The 20,479-nt window shown below is 46.4% G+C and overlaps 1 protein-coding gene across 2 annotated transcripts in view; it reads left to right on the forward strand.

Moving 5' to 3' along the window:
• The window catches only part of PLCB2 (phospholipase C beta 2), a 38,884-nt gene that overhangs the window by 10,035 nt on the left and 8,370 nt on the right, over nucleotides 1-20,479 (forward strand). The window contains exons 3-25 of one of the 2 annotated variants that reach the window (XM_027869905.1): nucleotides 778-846; nucleotides 1,748-1,888; nucleotides 2,264-2,343; nucleotides 2,537-2,590; nucleotides 2,723-2,798; nucleotides 5,642-5,742; nucleotides 5,971-6,137; nucleotides 6,470-6,616; nucleotides 7,465-7,622; nucleotides 7,843-7,925; nucleotides 8,759-8,843; nucleotides 9,387-9,549; nucleotides 10,025-10,131; nucleotides 10,404-10,500; nucleotides 12,360-12,444; nucleotides 12,602-12,726; nucleotides 13,365-13,519; nucleotides 14,194-14,358; nucleotides 15,981-16,080; nucleotides 17,651-17,755; nucleotides 18,055-18,149; nucleotides 18,429-18,525; nucleotides 19,576-19,620. In XM_027869905.1, coding sequence (XP_027725706.1) covers nucleotides 778-846; nucleotides 1,748-1,888; nucleotides 2,264-2,343; nucleotides 2,537-2,590; nucleotides 2,723-2,798; nucleotides 5,642-5,742; nucleotides 5,971-6,137; nucleotides 6,470-6,616; nucleotides 7,465-7,622; nucleotides 7,843-7,925; nucleotides 8,759-8,843; nucleotides 9,387-9,549; nucleotides 10,025-10,131; nucleotides 10,404-10,500; nucleotides 12,360-12,444; nucleotides 12,602-12,726; nucleotides 13,365-13,519; nucleotides 14,194-14,358; nucleotides 15,981-16,080; nucleotides 17,651-17,755; nucleotides 18,055-18,149; nucleotides 18,429-18,525; nucleotides 19,576-19,620 — 2,500 coding nt within the window. The remainder of the gene's footprint in view (nucleotides 1-777; nucleotides 847-1,747; nucleotides 1,889-2,263; nucleotides 2,344-2,536; nucleotides 2,591-2,722; nucleotides 2,799-5,641; nucleotides 5,743-5,970; nucleotides 6,138-6,469; nucleotides 6,617-7,464; nucleotides 7,623-7,842; nucleotides 7,926-8,758; nucleotides 8,844-9,386; nucleotides 9,550-10,024; nucleotides 10,132-10,403; nucleotides 10,501-12,359; nucleotides 12,445-12,601; nucleotides 12,727-13,364; nucleotides 13,520-14,193; nucleotides 14,359-15,980; nucleotides 16,081-17,650; nucleotides 17,756-18,054; nucleotides 18,150-18,428; nucleotides 18,526-19,575; nucleotides 19,621-20,479) is intronic. The other variant, XM_027869906.1, reaches the window with a different exon arrangement.

Consider the following 20,479-nt stretch of genomic DNA (forward strand, 5'->3'; position numbering starts at 1 on the left):
CACACACACACACACACACACACACACACACACACACACACACACACGCTCCCTGAGGTATCACATATCTTCTGTGTAGTTGCTCCCACTGCCTGGACCCTAGCATTCTTGGAAAGAAGAGGAATAGGTTTGGGGTGATCTGACAGACAAAATGTGTTGGGAAAACCTAAAAGTCCCCAAAGGGAAGGTCTGAGCCAGGACCCACTAGAATGATTGAAGGGAGGACAAGTGAAGCCAGGACAGAGTCCAGAGTTCCAAGGGGTGGTTGTCTTTTCTGAGGTCCCCACACAAATCAAACAGTAAGATTTTAGAGTTGGAAGAGCCAATAAAAATCATTTGGAGTACGAGCCTCTCATTTTTACAGAAGATGCTGAGGTCCAGACAGGAAAATAGCTTGTCCAAGGTAACACAACTATTTAGTGACTGAGATTGGGGCAGATCCTGAATCTTCTAACCTCTGAGTCAGAGTTTTGCCCTTTAGTCAGCTCTAAAGGGAAGGACAGAGGAGTGGGGCAAGACAGGACTGATCAAATGGCTATTAAGAAGAAGAAAAGGGAAGAAATTCGGAACCAGGAAGGCTGTTCCATGGTCCACTCTAACTATATCATCTTTTTCTAGGAAAAAAAGGGGTTTGGACATCTATAGTCAGACTTGCCTTATCTAGAGGGTGTATTTGGACAGATCATTTTTAGGGGCTGTGATAACCTCACTCTCTCATCTTAACTCCATCTTTCTCCTTTCTATCTCTATCTTCTTCTCAAACCCTGACTATCTCAGGAGATGGAGTTCCTGGACATCACTAGCATTCGGGACACTCGGTTTGGAAAGTTTGCTAAGATGCCCAAGGTAAATAGGGCTGTGTGGTTCCTGCTGGGGCAGGAGAAGAGGAAGGGAAGGGCCCAAAGCTAAGGCACAGAGAAGAAATTGACCCAAGGGCATAGAACAAGGGGTGGGTGGGGAGCCCACCCTGGGGCAGGTTGGGGCTGGGATACCTGAATTCTGGGCAAGGGAATTTCCCAGGGCTAGGTGGCAAGAACTAGAACCGGGGCTAAAGGGATATATTCTCTGCTGCCTATACCATCCCTTGGGTCCTTGACCTTTCCTCAAGCCTTTGGGGAGATGTTGTCCTCTCTTCCTCTCACCAAAAACAAACAAACAAAAAAAGGACAAGGAGCTGGGAGAGAAGGTCAGGGAGGGAAAAGAACTGGCCAGTTTTACCTAGAACACATCTCTGCAAAACGCCCTGCCCCTGGAGCTTCCCAGACTTGACCAGAGTCCCTTAGTTGCTGCCTACACGAACCGCATGCCTATATACCTTATATTTGTAGGAAGCCTTGCTTGAGCTGGGCAGGTGAGGTTGGTAGGGGAAATTTGGGGGAGGGGGAGCAGTAGTGAGCTTGGTCCCCGGGGGATTGGGAAGCAGGACTCCCAAAGGTAGCTGGACAGCCTAGGCAAGCCTCTCCCACACTGGATGTCTCAGCTCTCCCTTCCCTCCTCTCTTCTGATAATTATAGGATAGGAAGGAGGGAGCAGGGAGATGGTTTTCAGGAAGGGCTGGAAGGCTGTGTTGTTTGGGGCCTCCCCCGAACTGGGCATGATATCTCCTGCAAATGAAGTCCTTGAGAGAGAAGGAGCTGAGAGTGACATGTTGCTAGGGTTTGGGGTGGGGGAACAGCTCCCTAGCTTGTCCCCTCCCTCGAGATTGCCCCTACACTTCAAACCTCTCCTGAGAGTGGGCCTATTGCAGACCCAGAAACTTCGGGAGGTTTTCAACTTGGATTTCCCTGACAACACCTTCCTGCTGAAGACGCTGACTGTGGTGTCTGGCCCAGACATGGTGGACCTGACCTTCCATAACTTTGTCTCCTACAAAGAGAATGTCAGCAAGGTGTGTGTGTGTGTATGTGTGTGTGTGGGGGGGGGTGGGGGGGAGGGAGGTTTCAAGAAGTGGTGAGGAGGGGCAACTAGGTGCAGAAGTAGATAAAGCTCCAGCCCTGTAGTCAGGAAGATCTTAGTTCAAATTCAGGCTCAGACACTTACTAGCTGTGTGACTCTGGCCAAGTCACTTAACCCTGATTGCCTTAAAAAAAAAAAGCAGTGGGGAAAGGTCTGAGGTTACAGAGGGGAGGGGAGCCTTCCATCTCTTGGGTAATCCTAGAGAGAGCTCTTGGCCTCAGTTCAGAGGAACGGGCAGAGGAAGAAGCATCCCATTGGGGTTATGATGAATCCTGGACCCTGCTCTCTCATCTCTTGCCTCTCATAGGACTGGGCTGAAGATGTTCTGGCCTTAGCTAAGAACCCATTAGCAGCCAATGCCCCTCGGAGCAGGTTCCTGGATAAAATGTGAGTGATTGTCTCTCCTTTCCCCACTGTTTATAATTGCTCCCACCTTCCCCACCAGGCTTTTGCTAAGTCTCGGGGGGAGTGTGTGTGTGTGTGTGTGTGTGTGTGTGTGTGTGTGTGTGTTGGGGGAGGGAGAGGAGGAAGGAGGGATGAGGAAGCGGGACCTCACCAGGCTGATCTCCTCTCACCCCAGCCTAGTAAAGCTCAAGATGCAGCTCAATCCAGAAGGAAAGATCCCTGTGAAGAAGTGAGTGCAAGAAATTCCCACCCCCATCTTGGGCTGGCACCTCCCCCGACCCCTCTCCTTCTTCCTCTGCTCTACTCTCCTCCTTCTCCTGACCCTCAACTTGTACCATTCCCCTGCCTCTTCCCCCTTCAGTTTTTTTCAGATGTTTCCTGCAGACCGGAAACGAGTAGAGGCTGCCCTCAGTGCCTGTCACCTTCCCAAGGGCAAAGTGAGTATGCACTCCTCTCCCCATATCATCCTCTCTTACCCCACCCCCATCCTCACCTCCTCTTGCCCTCCCCCAGGGGTGGCTGGGTGGTCAGTGGACTCCTCAAATTGGGAAGCCTAGGGAGAGCACTGGAGCCAACTTTCTTCAAGTAAATTTACCAAGAACATCCTCATCTTTCTCTACCAATTCTCAGTTCTCATTTCTTATAAATAATGATGATATTTTTAAAAGATAGTGCTTTAAAATTTGCAATGCACTTTCCATATCTTATTTGAGCCTCACAACAACCTTGTGAGATAGACGCTATTATTAGCCCCATTTACAGATGAGGAAACTGAGGTTGAAAGAGTGCAGAGCTTCCTGGCTCTGGTTCAATAGTCTATCAATAGTCTATCCTTCCTAGCCGTGTTCCCATTTATACAAAGATGACCCTCCCAATCCTACCATCACTAAGAAACGTGCTTTGAGTTCTGTTTTCAAGTAGTAGGGGTGGAAGAGAAGGGTCTAGGGAGCTAGGGATCAAAGTCCAGCTAACTGTGGTTTGTCAGTCCTTACTTATCGTGTGATAAGAGGACTTGGTCCAGATTCATGATGTCAGATTGAAAGAAAAACAGGGTGGGGGAGGGCACTAAACCACACACAAGGATCCTGTGGACCACATATTGACTTAAAAAACCACGTGTTTACATATCTCTTTATTTGTTAATAAATCAACACACCTGAACGAGGCAGGAATTACATTTTAATCTGGTTCAGGCTGAATGGGGGAATGTCGTGAGACACTTGAAGGCCTTGTGTTTGGGAGCTGTGGTCTAGACCGAAGTGTGGTCCTCAAAGTGTGGTCAGAGGCTTCTGGGGTCCTCAAGGCACTTTCAAGGAGTTCACAAGGCCAAACTATTTTCATGATACTATGATATTTTAAGGCTGCTGGTGGCTCGGTGGTTAGAGTACTGGGCTGGAAGTCAGGAAGACTTGAGTTCAAATCCAGCCTCAGATACTTACTAGTTGTGTGACCCTGGGAAAGTCACTTAACCCTCTTTGCCTCAGTTTCCTCATCTGTAAAATCAGCTGGAGAAGAAATGGCAAGCCATTCCAGTATCTTTGCCAAGAAACCCCCAAAATGGGTCATGAAGAGTCGGATACATCTGAACAACAAAGACATATAATTTCTAATATGCTAAATATTAATAGATATAACCCATAGAAACAAAAGTTCTTTTTTAAGTAGGTAAAGAGATCAAAAACTTAGAGAATTACCAGTCTAGCCAATCTTTTAGGTCTCTTTCAGCTCTGACGTTCTTTTAAAAAATTTTTCATTTTTTGGATTGAACCTGTGGTTTCCCTGGCATAGAGAACACTTGATGAGGGAACTCTCTTCACCAGTACAGATCTGCAACTACTTTGTAATGTGTATTCTTTGTATTTGTACCCTTGTATACTGTGTGCCAGGCTCTGGCACACAGTAGGTATTTAAAAGTGATTATTGTTTGAATGATAGGAAATACTAGCTGAGAGGGTTCTTGATGAGATAAAGTGACTTCTTCACTGCCAGTATGTCACAAGCATGTGAACCCAGATCTCTTTGACCGTGACACTGGCTCTCTCAGCTTCAGTTTCCTCATCTGTGAAATGGGAACAACAACATCTACCTCCCAGGGTTGTTGTGAGGATCAAATGAGATAATAGTTATCTTTATTCTACAGAAACTAGCATAGAGCCTCAAACATAGTAGGTGCTCAATAGTTATTTGTTAATTGATTGGAAATGGAAGCCTCTTCCCCCAACCTCAATTGGTCCCTGGTGTCTGGTACCTGACATCTTTTCTACACTGATCGTGGGTGGAGGTGGGTTCTTTCTGTCTTTAAGAAAAAAATTTTTTTATTCATTTTAAGCTTAAATATAAAAAGACAAAAAAAAAAACATTTCCATGTACCCAACACAACACAGAGAGGATTCAATATGAAACCATGAATCTCCATTTCACATTTTTTACTTTTTTCGAAAAACTATGTAATAAATATTACACATTGTTTTCAAAGCTACCTTGCTTTTCTATGCTTCCTTCTGAGTTTTCCTTTGTTCTCTGCTGTGTAGTTTTAATTTTTTTCCTCGCTTCTTCCCTATCCTGCACTAGGGAAGGCCATGATTAGACACAGATATGTGTGTGTGTGTGTGTGTGTGTGTGTGTGTGTGTGTGTGTATATAAAGCCATACTATACATACTTCTATTTATCAATTCTTTCTCTGGAGGTGCATAGTACCTTCATAGATCCTTTGTAGTTGATTTGAGTATTTATAATGCTCAGAATATCTTAGTTATTCACCATTATTCTTCAAACAGTATTGCTGATATATATATACATATATATATAATTGTTTCTGCTCATTTCACTCTTCATTATTTCCTGTTTTTTTCTAAAATCAACAGTTCATCATTTTTAATATGCTAAATATTAATAGATATAACCCATAGAAACAAAAGTTCTTTTTTAAGTAGGTAAAGAGATCAAAAACTTAGAGAATTACCAGTCTAGCCAGTATAGCACAGTAGTATTCCATTACAATCATATACCACAACTTGTTTAGCCATTTCTCAATTGATGGGCATCCCCTCAATTTCTACTTCTTTGCCACCACAAAGACAGTTGCTGTAAACATTTTAGAACATGTAGATTCTTTTCCTTTTTTCCTGATCACCTTGGGAAACAGACCTAGTAGTGGTATTGCTGGGTCAAAGGGTATACACAATTTTATAACTCTTTGGACAGGGAGGTATCTGAAGGGGAGGAATTGGTAGAGAGTTTGTTAATAACACATTTGTCCCCTCCTCTTCCCAACCCTAGAATGATTCCATCAACCCTGAGGATTTCCCTGAGCCTGTCTACAGGAGTTTTCTCATGAATCTATGTCCCCGACCTGAAATTGATGAGATCTTCACCTCTCAGTGAGTTTCCTGGGTATGAGTCTAGGACATGGTTTATGGGAGGAGGGTTAGGGTTGGGTTGAGGTGAGAATGGGTTGGGATCAGGGGATTGGGCTATTAGAGGCAGGATCAGCAGGCTCTGGCCTTCTATAGTAGCTATCACTGCAATGGGTCAGGAGCTTATTAGAGCCACCCCAGAATCCCTGGAGATTCTAAATCTAAGATTTTCCTTCTCTACTTGGACTGCAGCCATGCCAAAGCAAAGCCTTACATGACCAAGGAGCATCTGACCAAGTTCATTAACCAAAAACAACGGGATGCCCGACTCAACTCCCTACTCTTCCCACCAGCTCGACCTGACCAAGTACAATGCCTCATTGAAAAGTATGAGCCCAGTGGCATCAACATCCAGAGGGGTGAGGCTCCAAGCCCTTACCTACAACTTTTTTTTTTACCCTTAGCCCTCTTTTTACCCTCTTATATTCCTGAATTTCCCACCTCTCTAGGTTTCCAACTCTATTTTCCTTCCATCTTGTGGCTCCAGGCACTTTTCCAGTCATTCTCTCTGAGCTATAGCCAGACCTTCTCCCCTCCTTCCCTAACTCAGTAAGATCTCCAGGCACCCTCTTTTTTGTCTAGCAGTGAGGAACAAACCTTAGCATCCTGTCTCCCTGACCCTGCTCCTACACTTTCTCCCAAATAAGGGCAAATTTTTTGCCATTCTTCTTTGCCATTCTTTCTTCCTCAGGTCAGCTATCCCCCGAGGGGATGGTTTGGTTCCTGTGTGGTCCTGAGAACAGCATAGTGGCCCAGGACAAGCTGATACTGCACCAGGACATGAGTCAGCCTCTGAATCACTACTTCATCAACTCATCCCACAACACCTACCTGACAGGTGAGGAGTAAGGAGATTTGGGTAGCTCTCCTATAACTACAGTGAAGTGAATGGGCTTTGCCCTGGGGTGCTACATGTAGAAGGTCCTTAAACAGTGGAAAACGATCACACACTCACCTCAAATGAGGAGTGCTTTCTGCAGGCACAAAAAGATGGCTAGTTATGGCTCTGCCTCAAGAGAGTCAATTCATCTGCCCACCCTGGGACTTTACCTCCATCTTTGACCTTTGACTAAGAATCTCATCCCTTGTAATATTTCCGTTCCTCTTCCCCACTTCTAGCTCTAAGGGTTGAGGATGCTGCTAGAGGACAGGATGCTTTATCTTCAATCAAGAGTGGAATCTTAGGGGCAGCTAGGTGGCGCAGTGGATAGAGCACCAGCCCTGAAGTCAGGAGGACCTGAGTTTAAATCCGGCCTCAGACCAAACACTTGACACTTACTAGCTGTGTGACCCTGGGCAAGTCACTTAACCCCAATTGCCTAAAAACAAAAAAAAAAAATAAAAAAAAAAGATTGGAATCTTGGAGTGGTGGATGGGGCACTGAACTTAGTGTCAGGGTAGACCTCAGTTCAGATACCATCTCAGACAATAAGATTATGTCCTTTTTAAAATATGTTTTGCTCTTTGGTCTATTTTAAACACTAAAAGTGTGATAAAATGAAAGCGACTGACAGTCCAGAGCACTAGGAGAGACTCAGACATTTGGTAGCTGTGTGATACCTTTCTGTGCCTCAGTTTCCTCATCTGTAAAATGAAGGGGATAGATAGATTTAATGGACTTTCAGCTTTAAAAAACTGTATGTCTGGTCTTAACCCTGAGTGATCCTACCCCATACCCTTGTTCAGCTGGCCAGTTCTCAGGACCCTCGTCCTCAGAGATGTACAGACAGGTCTTGCTCTCTGGCTGTCGCTGTGTGGAACTTGACTGCTGGAAAGGGAAACCTCCTGAGGAAGAACCCATCATTACCCATGGTTTCACCATGACCACAGACATTTTATTCAAGGTGGGATGATTGGGAAGGAGAAGGAGAAAGGGAGATCAGAGATCTGGGAAGGGCTACGACTAAGAGCTGGGAGGGCTCAGAGAAGAACTGAGATCTAGAACTTTAAGGAAAGGTGGCCTGGTAGTGGGGTAAGAGGGAGTAGATTATGGGGTGGGAGGGGAAAGGGGCTGTGTGAAGGGCATCCCTGGAGTTCTAATCTCCACACATTCCCCTGCTCCAGGATGCAGTGGAGGCCATTGCTGAGAGTGCCTTCAAGACCTCACTCTACCCTGTCATCCTGTCCTTTGAAAACCATGTAGACTCGTGAGTATCCTCCCTGTATCCCCAGCCTCTCGCCTCCATCTCTGATCTTCCACTTCTATTTCCAGCCTCCTTGGAGCTCTCTTCAGTTTTTCCAAGATCTCATAACTTCCATAAGCCCCTAGGCCCTGTCATCCAGGCCTCCTTGAAGCCTTTGGACCAACCTATCCTAGTGATCACTTTAAACGGAAGGGGAAAAATGGCTTGGGGGAACACCTTCTCCATTAGATCAGGTGGGGCATGGGATGAAGCCTCTCTCTGAGGTCCACAGGCCACTTACTGTTCCCCTCACTCTTTTTGCTTGAGTCTTTAACTCTTAAATTAAAAAAAATTTTTTTTCAATTAAAAAGCATTTATTTTCTCTCCCTCCCACCTTCCTCGGGAAAAAAAAAAGAAACAGAAAAAGAAAGTCCTTAGAACAAATATGCACAGTCAAGCAAAACAGTTTCTCACATTGGCCATGTCTAAAAATGTATGCCTCATTCTTCACCTTGAGTCCATCACCTTTTATGGTAGATGGCAAAACTTTATCAGGAGGTGGGCGGTATACCTCAACTTTTAGATGAAGGGCTGGTCACTGCATTGATGAAAATTCTTAAACTTTTTGCAATTGTTTGTCTTTAAAATGTTATTGTCTAAATTGTGCTGGTTTTGCTCACTTCACGCTGAATCAGTTCATATAAGTCTTCCCAGATTTTTCAGAAGCCATCCCTTTCATCATTTCTTGCAGCATAATAGTATTGTAATATATTCCTATGCCATAATTTGTTGTGCCATTGCTCAATTGATGGGCACTCTGTTCCTTTCACTCTTTCCTTACAACCTATTCCTTGCAGGCCCCGACAACAGGCCAAGATGGCAGAATATTGCCGTACCATATTTGGGGACATGCTCCTCACTGAGCCCCTGGACAGGTTCCCTGTAAGTAGTATGCAGTTCTTGAGAATAGAGATTGCTTCATTCTTTGTATTTGTATCAACAACATATATAAAGGTACCGGGCACATAGTAGGCACTTCATGAAAGCTTGTTGATCAATTAATTATTGTAGGGCAAGAGAGCAATTGGGAGACCAGATCATGGTTGACACAAAGATGCCCGAGCTCTATAGGAGAATCTGGGGCTTGGATCCTGTTCTATATGTCCTAGAGGAGATTAGCTAGCTTAGGTTATATAGCATTTAGGTTGCTTTAAGGTTTGCAAAGTGCTTTGCAAATATTATCTCATTTTATTCTCATAACAACCCTGAGAAGTAGTTGCTATTATATTATCCCCATTCTACAGATGAGGAAACTGAGGCAGACAAAAGATAAGTGACTTGCCCAGGGTCATACAGCTAGTATATGTCTGAGGCTAGATTTGAACTCAGATCTGCCTAACTCCAGGTCCAGTGTTCAATCCTAGTTGTCGGCAGGGGAAGATAGGTGACACTTAGCTCTGACACTCTCCCCTCCATATCCCTCAGGTGAAGCCAGGGGTTCCCCTTCCCAGTCCCCAGGACCTTCTGGGCAAGATCCTCATCAAGAATAAGAAGAATCAGGCCCCAGCTCCTGTTCCACCCAAGAAGGAACTGTGTGAGGAGACAGAGGGCTTCAGCCAGCCCAGTCCAGCCATGGGTGAGGACACAGGTGAGAAGGCTTAAAGGGGCAGGCTGTATCACTGGAGTTGGGATAGGAGGATGTGGAGTCAAAAAGGGTGATGGAGGGGATTCAGAGACAGGAGGGACTGGTCTCTGTCTTTGGCAAATAGGGGCCTGTTCTGGGGCAAGGGGTATTATGAAATGGGATTACTGTTAATCAAGGCAGGGTGGGGGGTGGGTTTACCCAAAGAAGATACTGATGAAGTTATGTTGGGAAGCCACTAGATTTGGAATCTAGATCTCAGTATGAGGTCTTGGTATAAGTCTTGACTTGAGAGCAAGCTAGCTAGCTTTGTGACCTTGGGCAAGTCATTTAGCCTCCTTGAATTCCAGTTTCCTCATCTGTAAAATGGACCGAATTATAGCCCCTCTCAGGTTGTCAGTGAGGATCAAATGAGATCATGTATGTATAGCTCTTTGCAAACTTTAAAGTCCTATATAAATTTAAGATATTCTTATAACAGTGTGGGTTGGTGAAGAAGAGGCTGAGCTGGAGGAAGAGGAAGAAGAAGAAGAGGAAGAATCAGGTAACCTGGATGAAGAGGAAATAAAGAAGATGCAGTCGGATGAGGTATGAATGAGGAGGTAGCAGAAAGGCCCTCCCCTCTCCCCATCTAACCCAGAGGCTATTTGTTCTTCTTCTGGCTCCTCCATAGGAACCAGCTCCTAGGATGCCTGTGCTTTCAACTCCCAGGCAGTAGAGTCTGGAGAGATGAAACAGGGGTTTCAGGACAACTGAGTTCTATAAGCCTGTATCTTTGCTTCCTGGGAGCCTTCCCTGTCCCCTTCTTAGCTTGTTGCTTCCCTCTCTGTATCTTCCTCCAATCCCTATCTTTTCACCAGGGCACAGCTGGCCTGGAAGTGACAGCATATGAAGAGATGTCTAGTCTGGTCAACTACATCCAGCCCACCAAGTTCATCTCCTTCGAGTTCTCCTCCCGTGAGAGACAGTGGGATAGGGCTAGGGAAATGGGAGAGGGGCTTTGAGAGGGCGATATGTGTACAATAAGGAGGCTGGGAAGGGAGAGGCCCCTGGGCTGGAAGATCAGAGTAGTTGGGATGTGAAGAAAACCACAGGGAGGAGCACTACATCAAGGGACAGGACAGATCATGCTTGAGAGCACTCCTCCACCTTCCTTTTAATTTGCCCAATGGCCGTGCCCAGTACTATCCATAAATGCTCGGACTATGAATTTTGGTAAGAAACTTAACTGAGTGATGATATCTCTGAGCTCTCTGCCTTTCCTACCCAGAACCCCCTTATGCTAATCTAGATGGCCTCTGCAGCTTCTCAGCATCAGGATAGGCCCTATTTATTAAAAAAAAAATCACCCACTTCTAGGCCTTGACTCAGGGCCCCTGTAGGATCTGCTAGGACCACAGCAAGACTATAACAATAGCAAGACTCCTTTAGGGACTGATGGGTTGATGGAAAGTTGCTACACCAAAACTCCAGGTTTTCTGCTGACTTCCTGAGGTGCTGTGATCTCTCAAAGGAGGGGAGCCAAGGCAACCTGCATGGGGACATCTGCATGCATGCATACTCCATCCTTCCTCTGTATACCTACACATATATAAATATATACTTTCCCATAAGTCATAGGATCATGGGATAGTAATAACAACAATAATAAAAACTACCATATTAAAGGTTCGCAAAGCACTATGTTAATGTTTTTGGTTTGATCCTCACAACACCCCTGGGAGGTTGGTGTTACCCCCATTTTACAGATGAAGAAACTGAGGCTAAAAGATGTTAAGTGATTTGCCTAGGATCACAAAGTTAGAAAACATTTGAGGCAGGATTCAAACACAAGTCTTCCAGCCCTTAGCACAGTCCCTGATGTATAGTAGGCACCTAGTAAATGCTTGTTGACATGATTTGACTTGACATCTTGACTCCAGGTTTGGCAGTCTATCCACTACGAGGCATAGCAGCTGGAAGGGAGCTAAAAGAAACCATTTGTTAACGCACAGAGGCAATTAGTTATTGGAATGGTTAGAGCACTGGGACTGGAATTAAGAAGAGCTGAGTTCAGGGGCAGCTAGGTGGCACAGTGGATAGAGCTCTGGCCTTGGAGTCAGGAGTACCTGAGTTCAAATCCAGCCTCAGACATAAAACACTCGCTAGCTGTGTGACCCCTGGGCAAGTCACTTAACCCCACTGCTTCATCAAAAAAGAAAAATAAAATAAAAAAAAAAGAAGAGCCGAGTTCATCTAACCTCAGAAACACTTATTAGCTGTGTGAGCCTGGTCAAGTCACTTAACCTCTGTATGCCTCAGTTTCCTCAACTGTAAAATGGACTTCATAGTAGTACCTACCTTCTAGGCTCGTTTGAGGATCAAATGTGATAATACCTGTAAAGTGCTTAGCACAGTGTTCGGCACATAGTAAGTGATTAATAAATGCTTATCCCTTTCCTTATTCCTTCCCAATTTAATAGTTGGTTCATGTTGCCACTTCTCTCCATTTTCATAGGATCATAGCCAGAAGGAGACCATAGAGACTCTTCTAACTCACTCATTTTACAGAGGCAGGGAAATGGGGCCCAGAGAAGTCAAGGTGACTTGTCTGACTTGATACAGCTAATGAATAAGTGTCTGAATTGGAATTCAAGCCCATTTCTCTAACTCCAAATTCATCTCCCTTTACCATGCTGCCTCCAGGCCTTGGGGGTGAGGGGTACAGCTAACAGAACAGGGCAGCCTCATGTCAGCCAAAGGGTCTCTGAGGTGTAGACTTTCAGCAGGGGGCCAGGGACCAAAGGAACCTGCTGTCAATTTCTTTCCCACCCCAGAGAAGAATCGGAGTTACGTCATCTCTTCCTTCACGGAGTTGAAGGCTTATGACCTGCTCACCAAGTCCCCTGTGCAGTTTGTGGAGTATCCTTGAAGTTACAGATTGGGAGGACACCTAGATTTTTTTTGCAGGGGAGGGTGTCATTGGGACAGCTGGGAAAAGGTCCCTGTGGGAGAGAAGGGCCAGGGTGCTGGTTGGGGGTCCCTTTGACTGCTGGCCAGGATCCTATACACAGGACAGCTACAATAAGCGTCAGATGAGTCGGATCTACCCCAAGGGCACCCGAATGGACTCATCTAACTACTCTCCCCAGATGTTCTGGAATGCAGGCTGCCAAATGGTTGCCCTCAATTTCCAGACCATGGGTGGGTACAGATCCTAGATGCTTGTGGCATGAGCATTTCTTTCCCCAGCACCTACCACCAGCCTCCTTCTCCTCCTTCCCCTACCCCCAGCACTAGCCTATACCCTGTTTGTAGTGATTGTCTACATATGTGTATTTTTAGGGGGTGGGGTGTGTGTGCGTGTATGTTTAAGCTTGAGTGAGTATGTGTCTATAATTACATATGTTGGGTGTATGTGTGTGTGTGTGTGTGTGTGTGCGCGCGCACGCACGCATATGTTGGGCTGTATCTGGGTATGCCTCCTTCTCCCCTGCCTGTTTTATTATTCTTCTTTTCCTGCCCCAACCCTAGTAAAGGCTGAATCTTGTGCACAAAACTGTTGTGTATCTGTGGCTCTTCTTTTAAGGAGAAGGAGTAGAGGAGTAACCTCCTGATGTGTGTCACTCTGTGTCCCTTCATTCCTTTCACCCATTTGAGGAAGGAAGGACAGAAATCCACTGGAATGGAGAGAGGAAGGGTCAAAGACCTGCTTAATAAGTTAGAAATGGAACTAGAAACCGAAGATCTTGCTTGCCCGCTCTGCTTGTCACTGCCCCTGCTGTCTGGCCCATGCTTGGTGGTCAGAGTGTGCTTTGCCATCTGTCCTCCCATGCCCTTAGATATGCCAATGCAGCAGAACATGGCACTGTTTGAGTTCAATGGGCAGACTGGCTACCTTCTCAAGCATGAGTTCATGCGCCGGCCGGACAAGCAATTCGACCCCTTCTCTGTGGACCGTATCGATGTGGTGGTGGCCACAACTCTTTCCATCACGGCAAGCACCCTGGGAGGAGCCAGGGCCTGGTGGGGGTGGGAAGCTATAGAGGAGGGATGGGTAGCCCCAAGGGAGCTGTGGCTCCAGAGAGTGGGTGGGACTAATTCCTTGGGTGATGAGTCTAGGGGAGTTGGGGGGAGGTGGTACTCCTTCTTCCCCTCCTCCCCCTCTCCTGAGATCCCAGAAAACTTCAACCCAAGCAGCTCCAAGCAGCTTCCTGCAGTAGCAGGTTACCTTGGAAACTGCCTCCTCCTCAGCACTGGAGGCTGCCTCTTAATCCCTATGGAAACAGAGGGGGAGGGCTGGAGGCTGAGATGGAGGGAAGGGGGAATGGATGAAATAAGTAGGGACTGTGTGGGGGCAGCAGGTGCCCTGTACTACTAAAGATACTCAACCACATTGACCACAGGGGAAACTGAGGCAGATCATCTCTAGTATTGAGAATCCCAGAGTCCCAAATTTTAATCCTAACCACTAAACAACATTGTCTCTTCCACATGGCCAGAACACAATGGAGGGACCCTCTCCATCCCCCACAGGTTTCCTTATAGTGCTTATATGAAACCTTAGTAGTAGAGAACTACTAATCCCCCTCTGAAGAGGTCCTGGAAGGGGGAACCTGAGGCTGGATCCCTCCTGACATTTCTCCACCCTCCCACATCCCTGGTCAATAGGTGATTTCTGGGCAGTTTCTGTCGGAACGAAGTGTCCGGACTTACGTGGAGGTGGAGGTGTTCGGCTTGCCTGGAGACCCCAAGAGACGCTACCGCACCAAACTGACACCCAATGCCAACTCCATAAATCCTGTCTGGAAAGAGGACCCCTTTGTCTTTGAGAAGGTGGGATGGGTGGGGGACAGGGTGGGGCATGGGACAGGAAAGTATTCAGGGGTCGAGATCATAAGCTTCTCCACAGGACCCAGAATTCTATCCACAAGGATGAGAAAATTAATGAGATGAGTGGATGCTGACAGGGCTGGTGCCTTTTCCTGCCTTTTCTAGCCCTTTCCCTCCCTCCCCTTCTTCTCTTTTGTGGCCTCGAGAAACCAAGTTAGCCCAGTAGGTAGACGTGTGTGTGTTTGGTGGGGTGCCTCTCTACCAGCACGGAATACAGTGCTTTTTGGTAACATGGGGACACCTGGGGTCCCACATTTGGCTATTATAGGATTGTAGGATCATAGAGATCACTGAGGGAGGTCCCAGTTGGAACTGGTAGTCTCACCCTGGGTTCTCTGCCTCTTGGCACACCAACCAGAACCCCTTTTGCCATTAGATATAACTAGAGACATAACTAGCAATTTTGGTACCTGGAATAGGTACCAAAAACAGGCTTCGAAAAATTTGCTCTCAAGTCAAATTTTTTTCTTTTTTTAAATTAATTAGTTAATTAATTTTTAGTTTTTAACATTCACTTCCATAAGCTTTTGAGTTTTAAATTTTCTCCCCTCCCTCTTCTCCTCCCTCCTCAAGAGAGCGTGCAATCTGATATGAGCTCTACATATACATATTTTCACATTAGTCATGTTGTAAGGAAGAATTAGAGCCAATAGGAGGAACCGCAAGAAAGAAGAAACAAAACAAAACAGAAGGGGAAAAAAGAGCAAATAGTATTCTTTGATCTGCATTCAGACTCCATAGTTCTTTCTCTGGATGTGGATAGCATTTTCCATCCTGAGTCAAGTCAAATTTTTAAGAGAAATTCAGTTAAAGGAGATAGAAAGAGAGAAGCTGGGATATAAGGCTCTATTTGGTAAGAGATATCCCAAGATACGCCCCATGACAGAAGCAGGGCAGCTGAAGGCTGAGACCCTGTCTTCTGCAGGCAGAAACTTCAGCTTGAGGATTCTATGGTGAGGCATGGAATAGGGTGAGACTGAGTTAGAGAGGAGCTCACCTAGGGTACAACCACTGTGGGAGGAGGTAGACCATCTGGTGCTTTTTTGTTTTAATTAATTATTCTTGCTAACTTGTTGCTATAAGTTGGTTTCAATTCTGCTGGAGACAAAGTGCTATTAAGAGATTGCTAAATTTTGGTGTCCTGGCGCAAAGCTCCAGTCATCTCAGCCTAGTTATAGGTCTGGCATTCCCCAGGGCCTAGGGCACCTTGCCTTTTCCAGACTGTCATAAAATCAGCCCTATGAGACAGGCAGGACCTATGAAGTATGGAGGTGTTGTTGAGCCCAGACTGGATAATCGGGGATTGAAAGGCATTAGGAATCAGCATCCAATCAAGAAGTTTCTTTTAGTATATATTTGGGCAGGTCTGGTAATATGTTCCAGTGATACAGAATTGGGTGTCAAGCATCAGGCACTGACCCCCTTGACAAGCACTATTGCCTCCTCACCACCCCCATCCCCCTCTTCACTTCCCACCCTAAGGATTCTAGGATCTTGGAAATGGTGAAGATGGAGAGCTCAGCCTCCTAGAGCTGCCTTACCAAAACTGGTTCTCCTCTCCCCAGATCATGATGCCAGAACTGGCCTCTCTACGAGTGGCAGTACTGGAAGAAGGAGGCAAATTCATCGGGCACCGGATTATCCCAGTCCATGCCCTACAGTCAGGTAAGGGCATCGCCCTCAGAGAGCCCTTGCCTGGGCATGGAGAAGAGGTAACGGCCAGGAAAACTGATGATGTGGCGGTAGGTGGGATATAGGTGGGAGCAAGAAAGGGGGATTCCTTAGACTGAGCTCTCACCTATACCAAGCCAGGAGGCTGAACCCAGGTGCCCCCTGCTTCCCGGATGTAAGTATTTGTGGTTTGAGGAGAGGGGGGCCCCAACCAGCATTTCCCTAAAGGGGAGCTTGAGTAGAATCTGCACTAGGAAAATGGAAGCCAGGGCTGGACAGTCTCAGAGGACAGATGGGCATTTGTCCAGGAGCCTGATTGTAGATTAACCAGCATTTCTAGCTCTTAGAAAAGAAGGGAAAGAAATAACAATGTCCTGGTCTAATCTAGAGTAACAGCAATAAGAAGGATAGGGACTTAACGTAAGATTTGATTGGTGTAGGGAACTCTCAGATGAGGAAGACCCCCTCTACCAATGCCAACTGGTACCTTTTTTGCAGTTTAGAGCATTACACAGTTGCCTCGGCCCCAGAGAAGACTTGGCCAAGGTCATGCAGACAATATATCAGAGATGGGGCTTGGATCCAGGCTGGCTCTGAGGTTGGCCCTTTATCCACTATGCCATGCTGGTTCTCAGCAACAATAGTGAATAACGTTTCACATTTATCTCACTTCTTTAAAGCTTACAAAGCCCCTTACAACAACCGTGGGAAGTAGGTGGTGGCGGTACGCTTTAGCAGATGAGAAAAATGAGGCTAAATGACTTGCCTGGAATGATGTATCCAGGTCTGGGGCTTGAACCCAGGCCTTTTTGTGCGGGTCTACTACTCTTTCCACCAGTCCAGGGGTTCTTAACCCAAAGTCTACAGACATGGAAGATTTCAGGGGATTCATTATTTTGGATAAGAAAGGATACATCTCTATTTCCAACAGTCTCTAACTGAATTTTAACATTTACTTCAATTATTTAAAAGCATTATTTTGAGGAGTCTGTAGGCTTCACCAGACTAACAAAGGGATCCATGATCCACAAAAAAAGGTTAATCTAGGATCTCTAGAATCTAACCCACACAATCTCTGAACGTCTTAATGGCCAAGAATCATGGTTAAAAGGGGCCTTATGGATCATCTTGTCCAACATCCTAATTGTATAGACGAGGAAACTGAAGCACACTGAGTCTGGAGCACTGGGTCAGGGGTAGCTTGGTCTAGACTCTGGGGTGGGCACACTTCAACTTTGAGGCCACATGTGGCCCCCTAGGTCCTCAAGTATGGCCCTTTGACTGAATCCAGGATATTAGGCAAGATTTGAATCCAGGTCCTGTGATTCCAGTAGTAGGACTCTTTCCACAATGCTATGCTGCTTCTCTTAAATAATCTATCCTGGTTGCCCAGGCCAATAGATCAATCAACAAACATTGATTAAGCACCTATGATGTGCCAGGCCTAGTATTAAGCCTACCTTGATATAAGCAAGAGCCTTATGCCTCTGCCAGGGAACCAAAACTAAGGTGTAGAGGGTGGATGAGAGGCCATTTGGCTAAGGTCCCACATGTGTCCTGGCAGGATACCATCACCTGTGCCTCAGGAGTGAGAGCAACATGCCCCTGACCATGCCTGTTCTCTTTGTTTTCCTGGAGATGAAAGATTACGTGCCTGACACCTGGGCAGGTAGGAGCCCTGGAGTCTCAGGACCTCGATGGGTGGGGAGAGTTGGGGGACTGTAGGAATGAAAGCAGGGCGGGAGGTTGGCTGCCTCCCTGTGGGGAGAGAGCACCCCCTCTCCCCACCTCTCTATCATGTTCTATGTCCCAGCTCCCTCCAACCAGGGCAGGGACTGATGACAACTCCTGGGTATCTCGGGGCAGCAGAGGGAGGTGGCCCTAATGAGTGAGGGAGAGTAGAGATGGGAGGGCGTGGTCACAAGCCTGTCCTTGTGATAGACCCATACCGTCTCCCTCTGCCCACAGATCTGACTGTGGCTCTTGCCAACCCCATCAAATTCTTTAATGCACAAGACAAGAAGTCAGTAAAGCTGAAGGACACAGGAAATGACCCACCTGAGGTGAGTTCTCTTTGGTATTGAGTAGGAGGAGGCAGAAGGGCATTGGCTGTCCTGGGATGGAGAAGCGGTCAGTCCCTAAAGGAGTTCCCTTGCATGGTGGGGTGCAGTTGATGGGGGCTTGGGAGATGGGGAGAGGTTCCTTGGTGGAAGCCTTCCCTTTATCTCCCTCCCAAGAGTAGAGAACTCCTAAGGACAGCAGCACCATGCTTCTGAGAAAAGGGAGCACCAGTGTGCCTGTGACCCTGCTAATCATCCTGATCTGTCCTCTCTCTATAACAGAGGCCTTTGCCACAAAGGAACTCGGCTCTGGGCCAAGCCAATGGGGCCCTCACCTCTGCAGGCTCCTCTACGGCCCCATCACCCAATGGTCCTGCAGGTACTAAGGGCCAGGTGGGCAGGATTTGAGTCAGATTTCAGTCTGGGGGTGCTTTGCTGTCCCCCTTGTCTCATATTACTTCATCCTGAATGCCACATCCTTCAGCCGAATTGGACTACTCACTTATCCCCCAAATACATGCTGTGCCTTCCCACCTCCATGACTTGGCTCACGTGATTTCCCATGCCTAGAATGCCCTTCCTTGACCTTTGCCCTCTCTTGCCCATTGAGTTCCTACCCATGCTTTGAAGCCCAACTCAAATGCTACCTCTTCCATGAGGCCTTCCCTTATTCCCAGGGGCCTATAAGTCCTTTTCCACTTAGACACCGTGTAGCATTTTTTTTCCTGCATTTCTACAATGCAGAATCCAATACTATGTTGTATAGTATTTTATGTTTGTTCGTTATTCCTCTACTAACCTGTTAGCCCTGTTCAGGCGGGGACCATGTCTTATCTAAATTCTCTGTCTTCTTGAGTGCCCAATAGAAGTGCACACATTAGACCAAGGATTCTTAACTTAAGGTGTGTGAACTTGACTTTTAAAAAATATATTTTGATAACTATATTTCAACATAATCCTTTTGTAATCCTATTTTATCTTATGCATTTGAAAACATTATTCTGAGAGGCCCATAGTCTCCACTAGACTGCCAAAAAGGTCCATGACATAAAAAAGGTTAAGATTTCCTGAATTCGATATTTAATAAATGCTTGTTCAGTGACTATCCCTCCAGATACCCTCCTACCTGGTAAGTGGGATTTAGATGGTCTCTGAGGGGGAAAAATAAAACAAAAAAACTTGTCCCAGTCCCCTGAACATATAAATGGGAACCTACGGGGTCGGTGTGCTCGGTCATGGGAATTTAGGTGATTTGAGAGGGTCTGCAACATTTGTCTCCCCAATACTGCTGAAAGGAACCTCTGGGACCTGACTCACCAGTCCTGGTAAAGCGTCAGGTCAGATGCACAGCCCCAAGGAAGCCCCTGAGTCTTCTCCCAAAAAGGGGAGCCGGGACAATTCCAAAGTCAGCTTCCTTTGTTTTTTACAGCAGCTGTGACCTGGTTCAAGGAAGAAGCAATGAAAGAGGTGGCAGGTAAGCCAGGCCTTCTGTATGCAGAGAGGGATTCGAGGCTAGATCTCTGGGTCAGGGGCAACTTGGTCTAGACACCAGGGTGGGCATCCTGCAGCCTCGAAGCCACATGTGGCCCTCTAGGTCCTCAAGTGTGGCCCTTTGACTGAATCCTAACTTCACAGAACAAATCTCCTCTAGGTCCTCAAGTGTGACCCTTTGACTGAATCCTAACTTCACAGGATAAATCCCCTTAATAAAAGGATTTGTTCTGTAAAACTTGGACCCAGTCAAAGGACCACACTTGAGGACCCAGAGGGCCACCTGTGACCTCGAGGCAGCAAGTTTCCCACCCCTAGAGAAAAGTGCAAGGGCCTGGTTCAAATCACACCTCTGATGTGACCCTGGGAAATTCATTAACCTCCGTGGGCCTCGGTTTCTTCACATGTAAAATGGAAGGGGGGTTTTGGATTAGATGGCCTCTAAAGTATCTCCTAACTCTGAATATATGATTAATAAATCTCTCTGGGTCAAACCTGAGATTTAGGAGACATTCTAAAGACCGCTTTGCCCCTTCCCTTTGCTCCTAGTGATTCCAGATCTTCCCAAAGAGGGAAGTTAATGTCCTTGGATGAGGGGAATGAGATAGCCCTAGCAAGGAAAAGGTGGGTTCAGGCTAGGGCTTTGTGAGGAATCTGAAAGAATACTAGTAATAATAATAATTGAGATTTATATACCACTTTAAGTTTGACATCATATTATCAATTTACCCCTAAGTTCCCCAGCCTTCCCCCCTTTGAGGGGTCATCCCCACTATGTGAAGTTCCAAATCCCACTTGTTAGAGGTGTAAGGATGCCCATACCAAACGCTACCAACGGGAGA

Source organism: Vombatus ursinus, unplaced genomic scaffold (assembly GCF_900497805.2).
Source record: "Vombatus ursinus unplaced genomic scaffold, bare-nosed wombat genome assembly UNPS02014794.1, whole genome shotgun sequence".
Lineage (NCBI taxonomy): Eukaryota > Metazoa > Chordata > Mammalia > Diprotodontia > Vombatidae > Vombatus > Vombatus ursinus.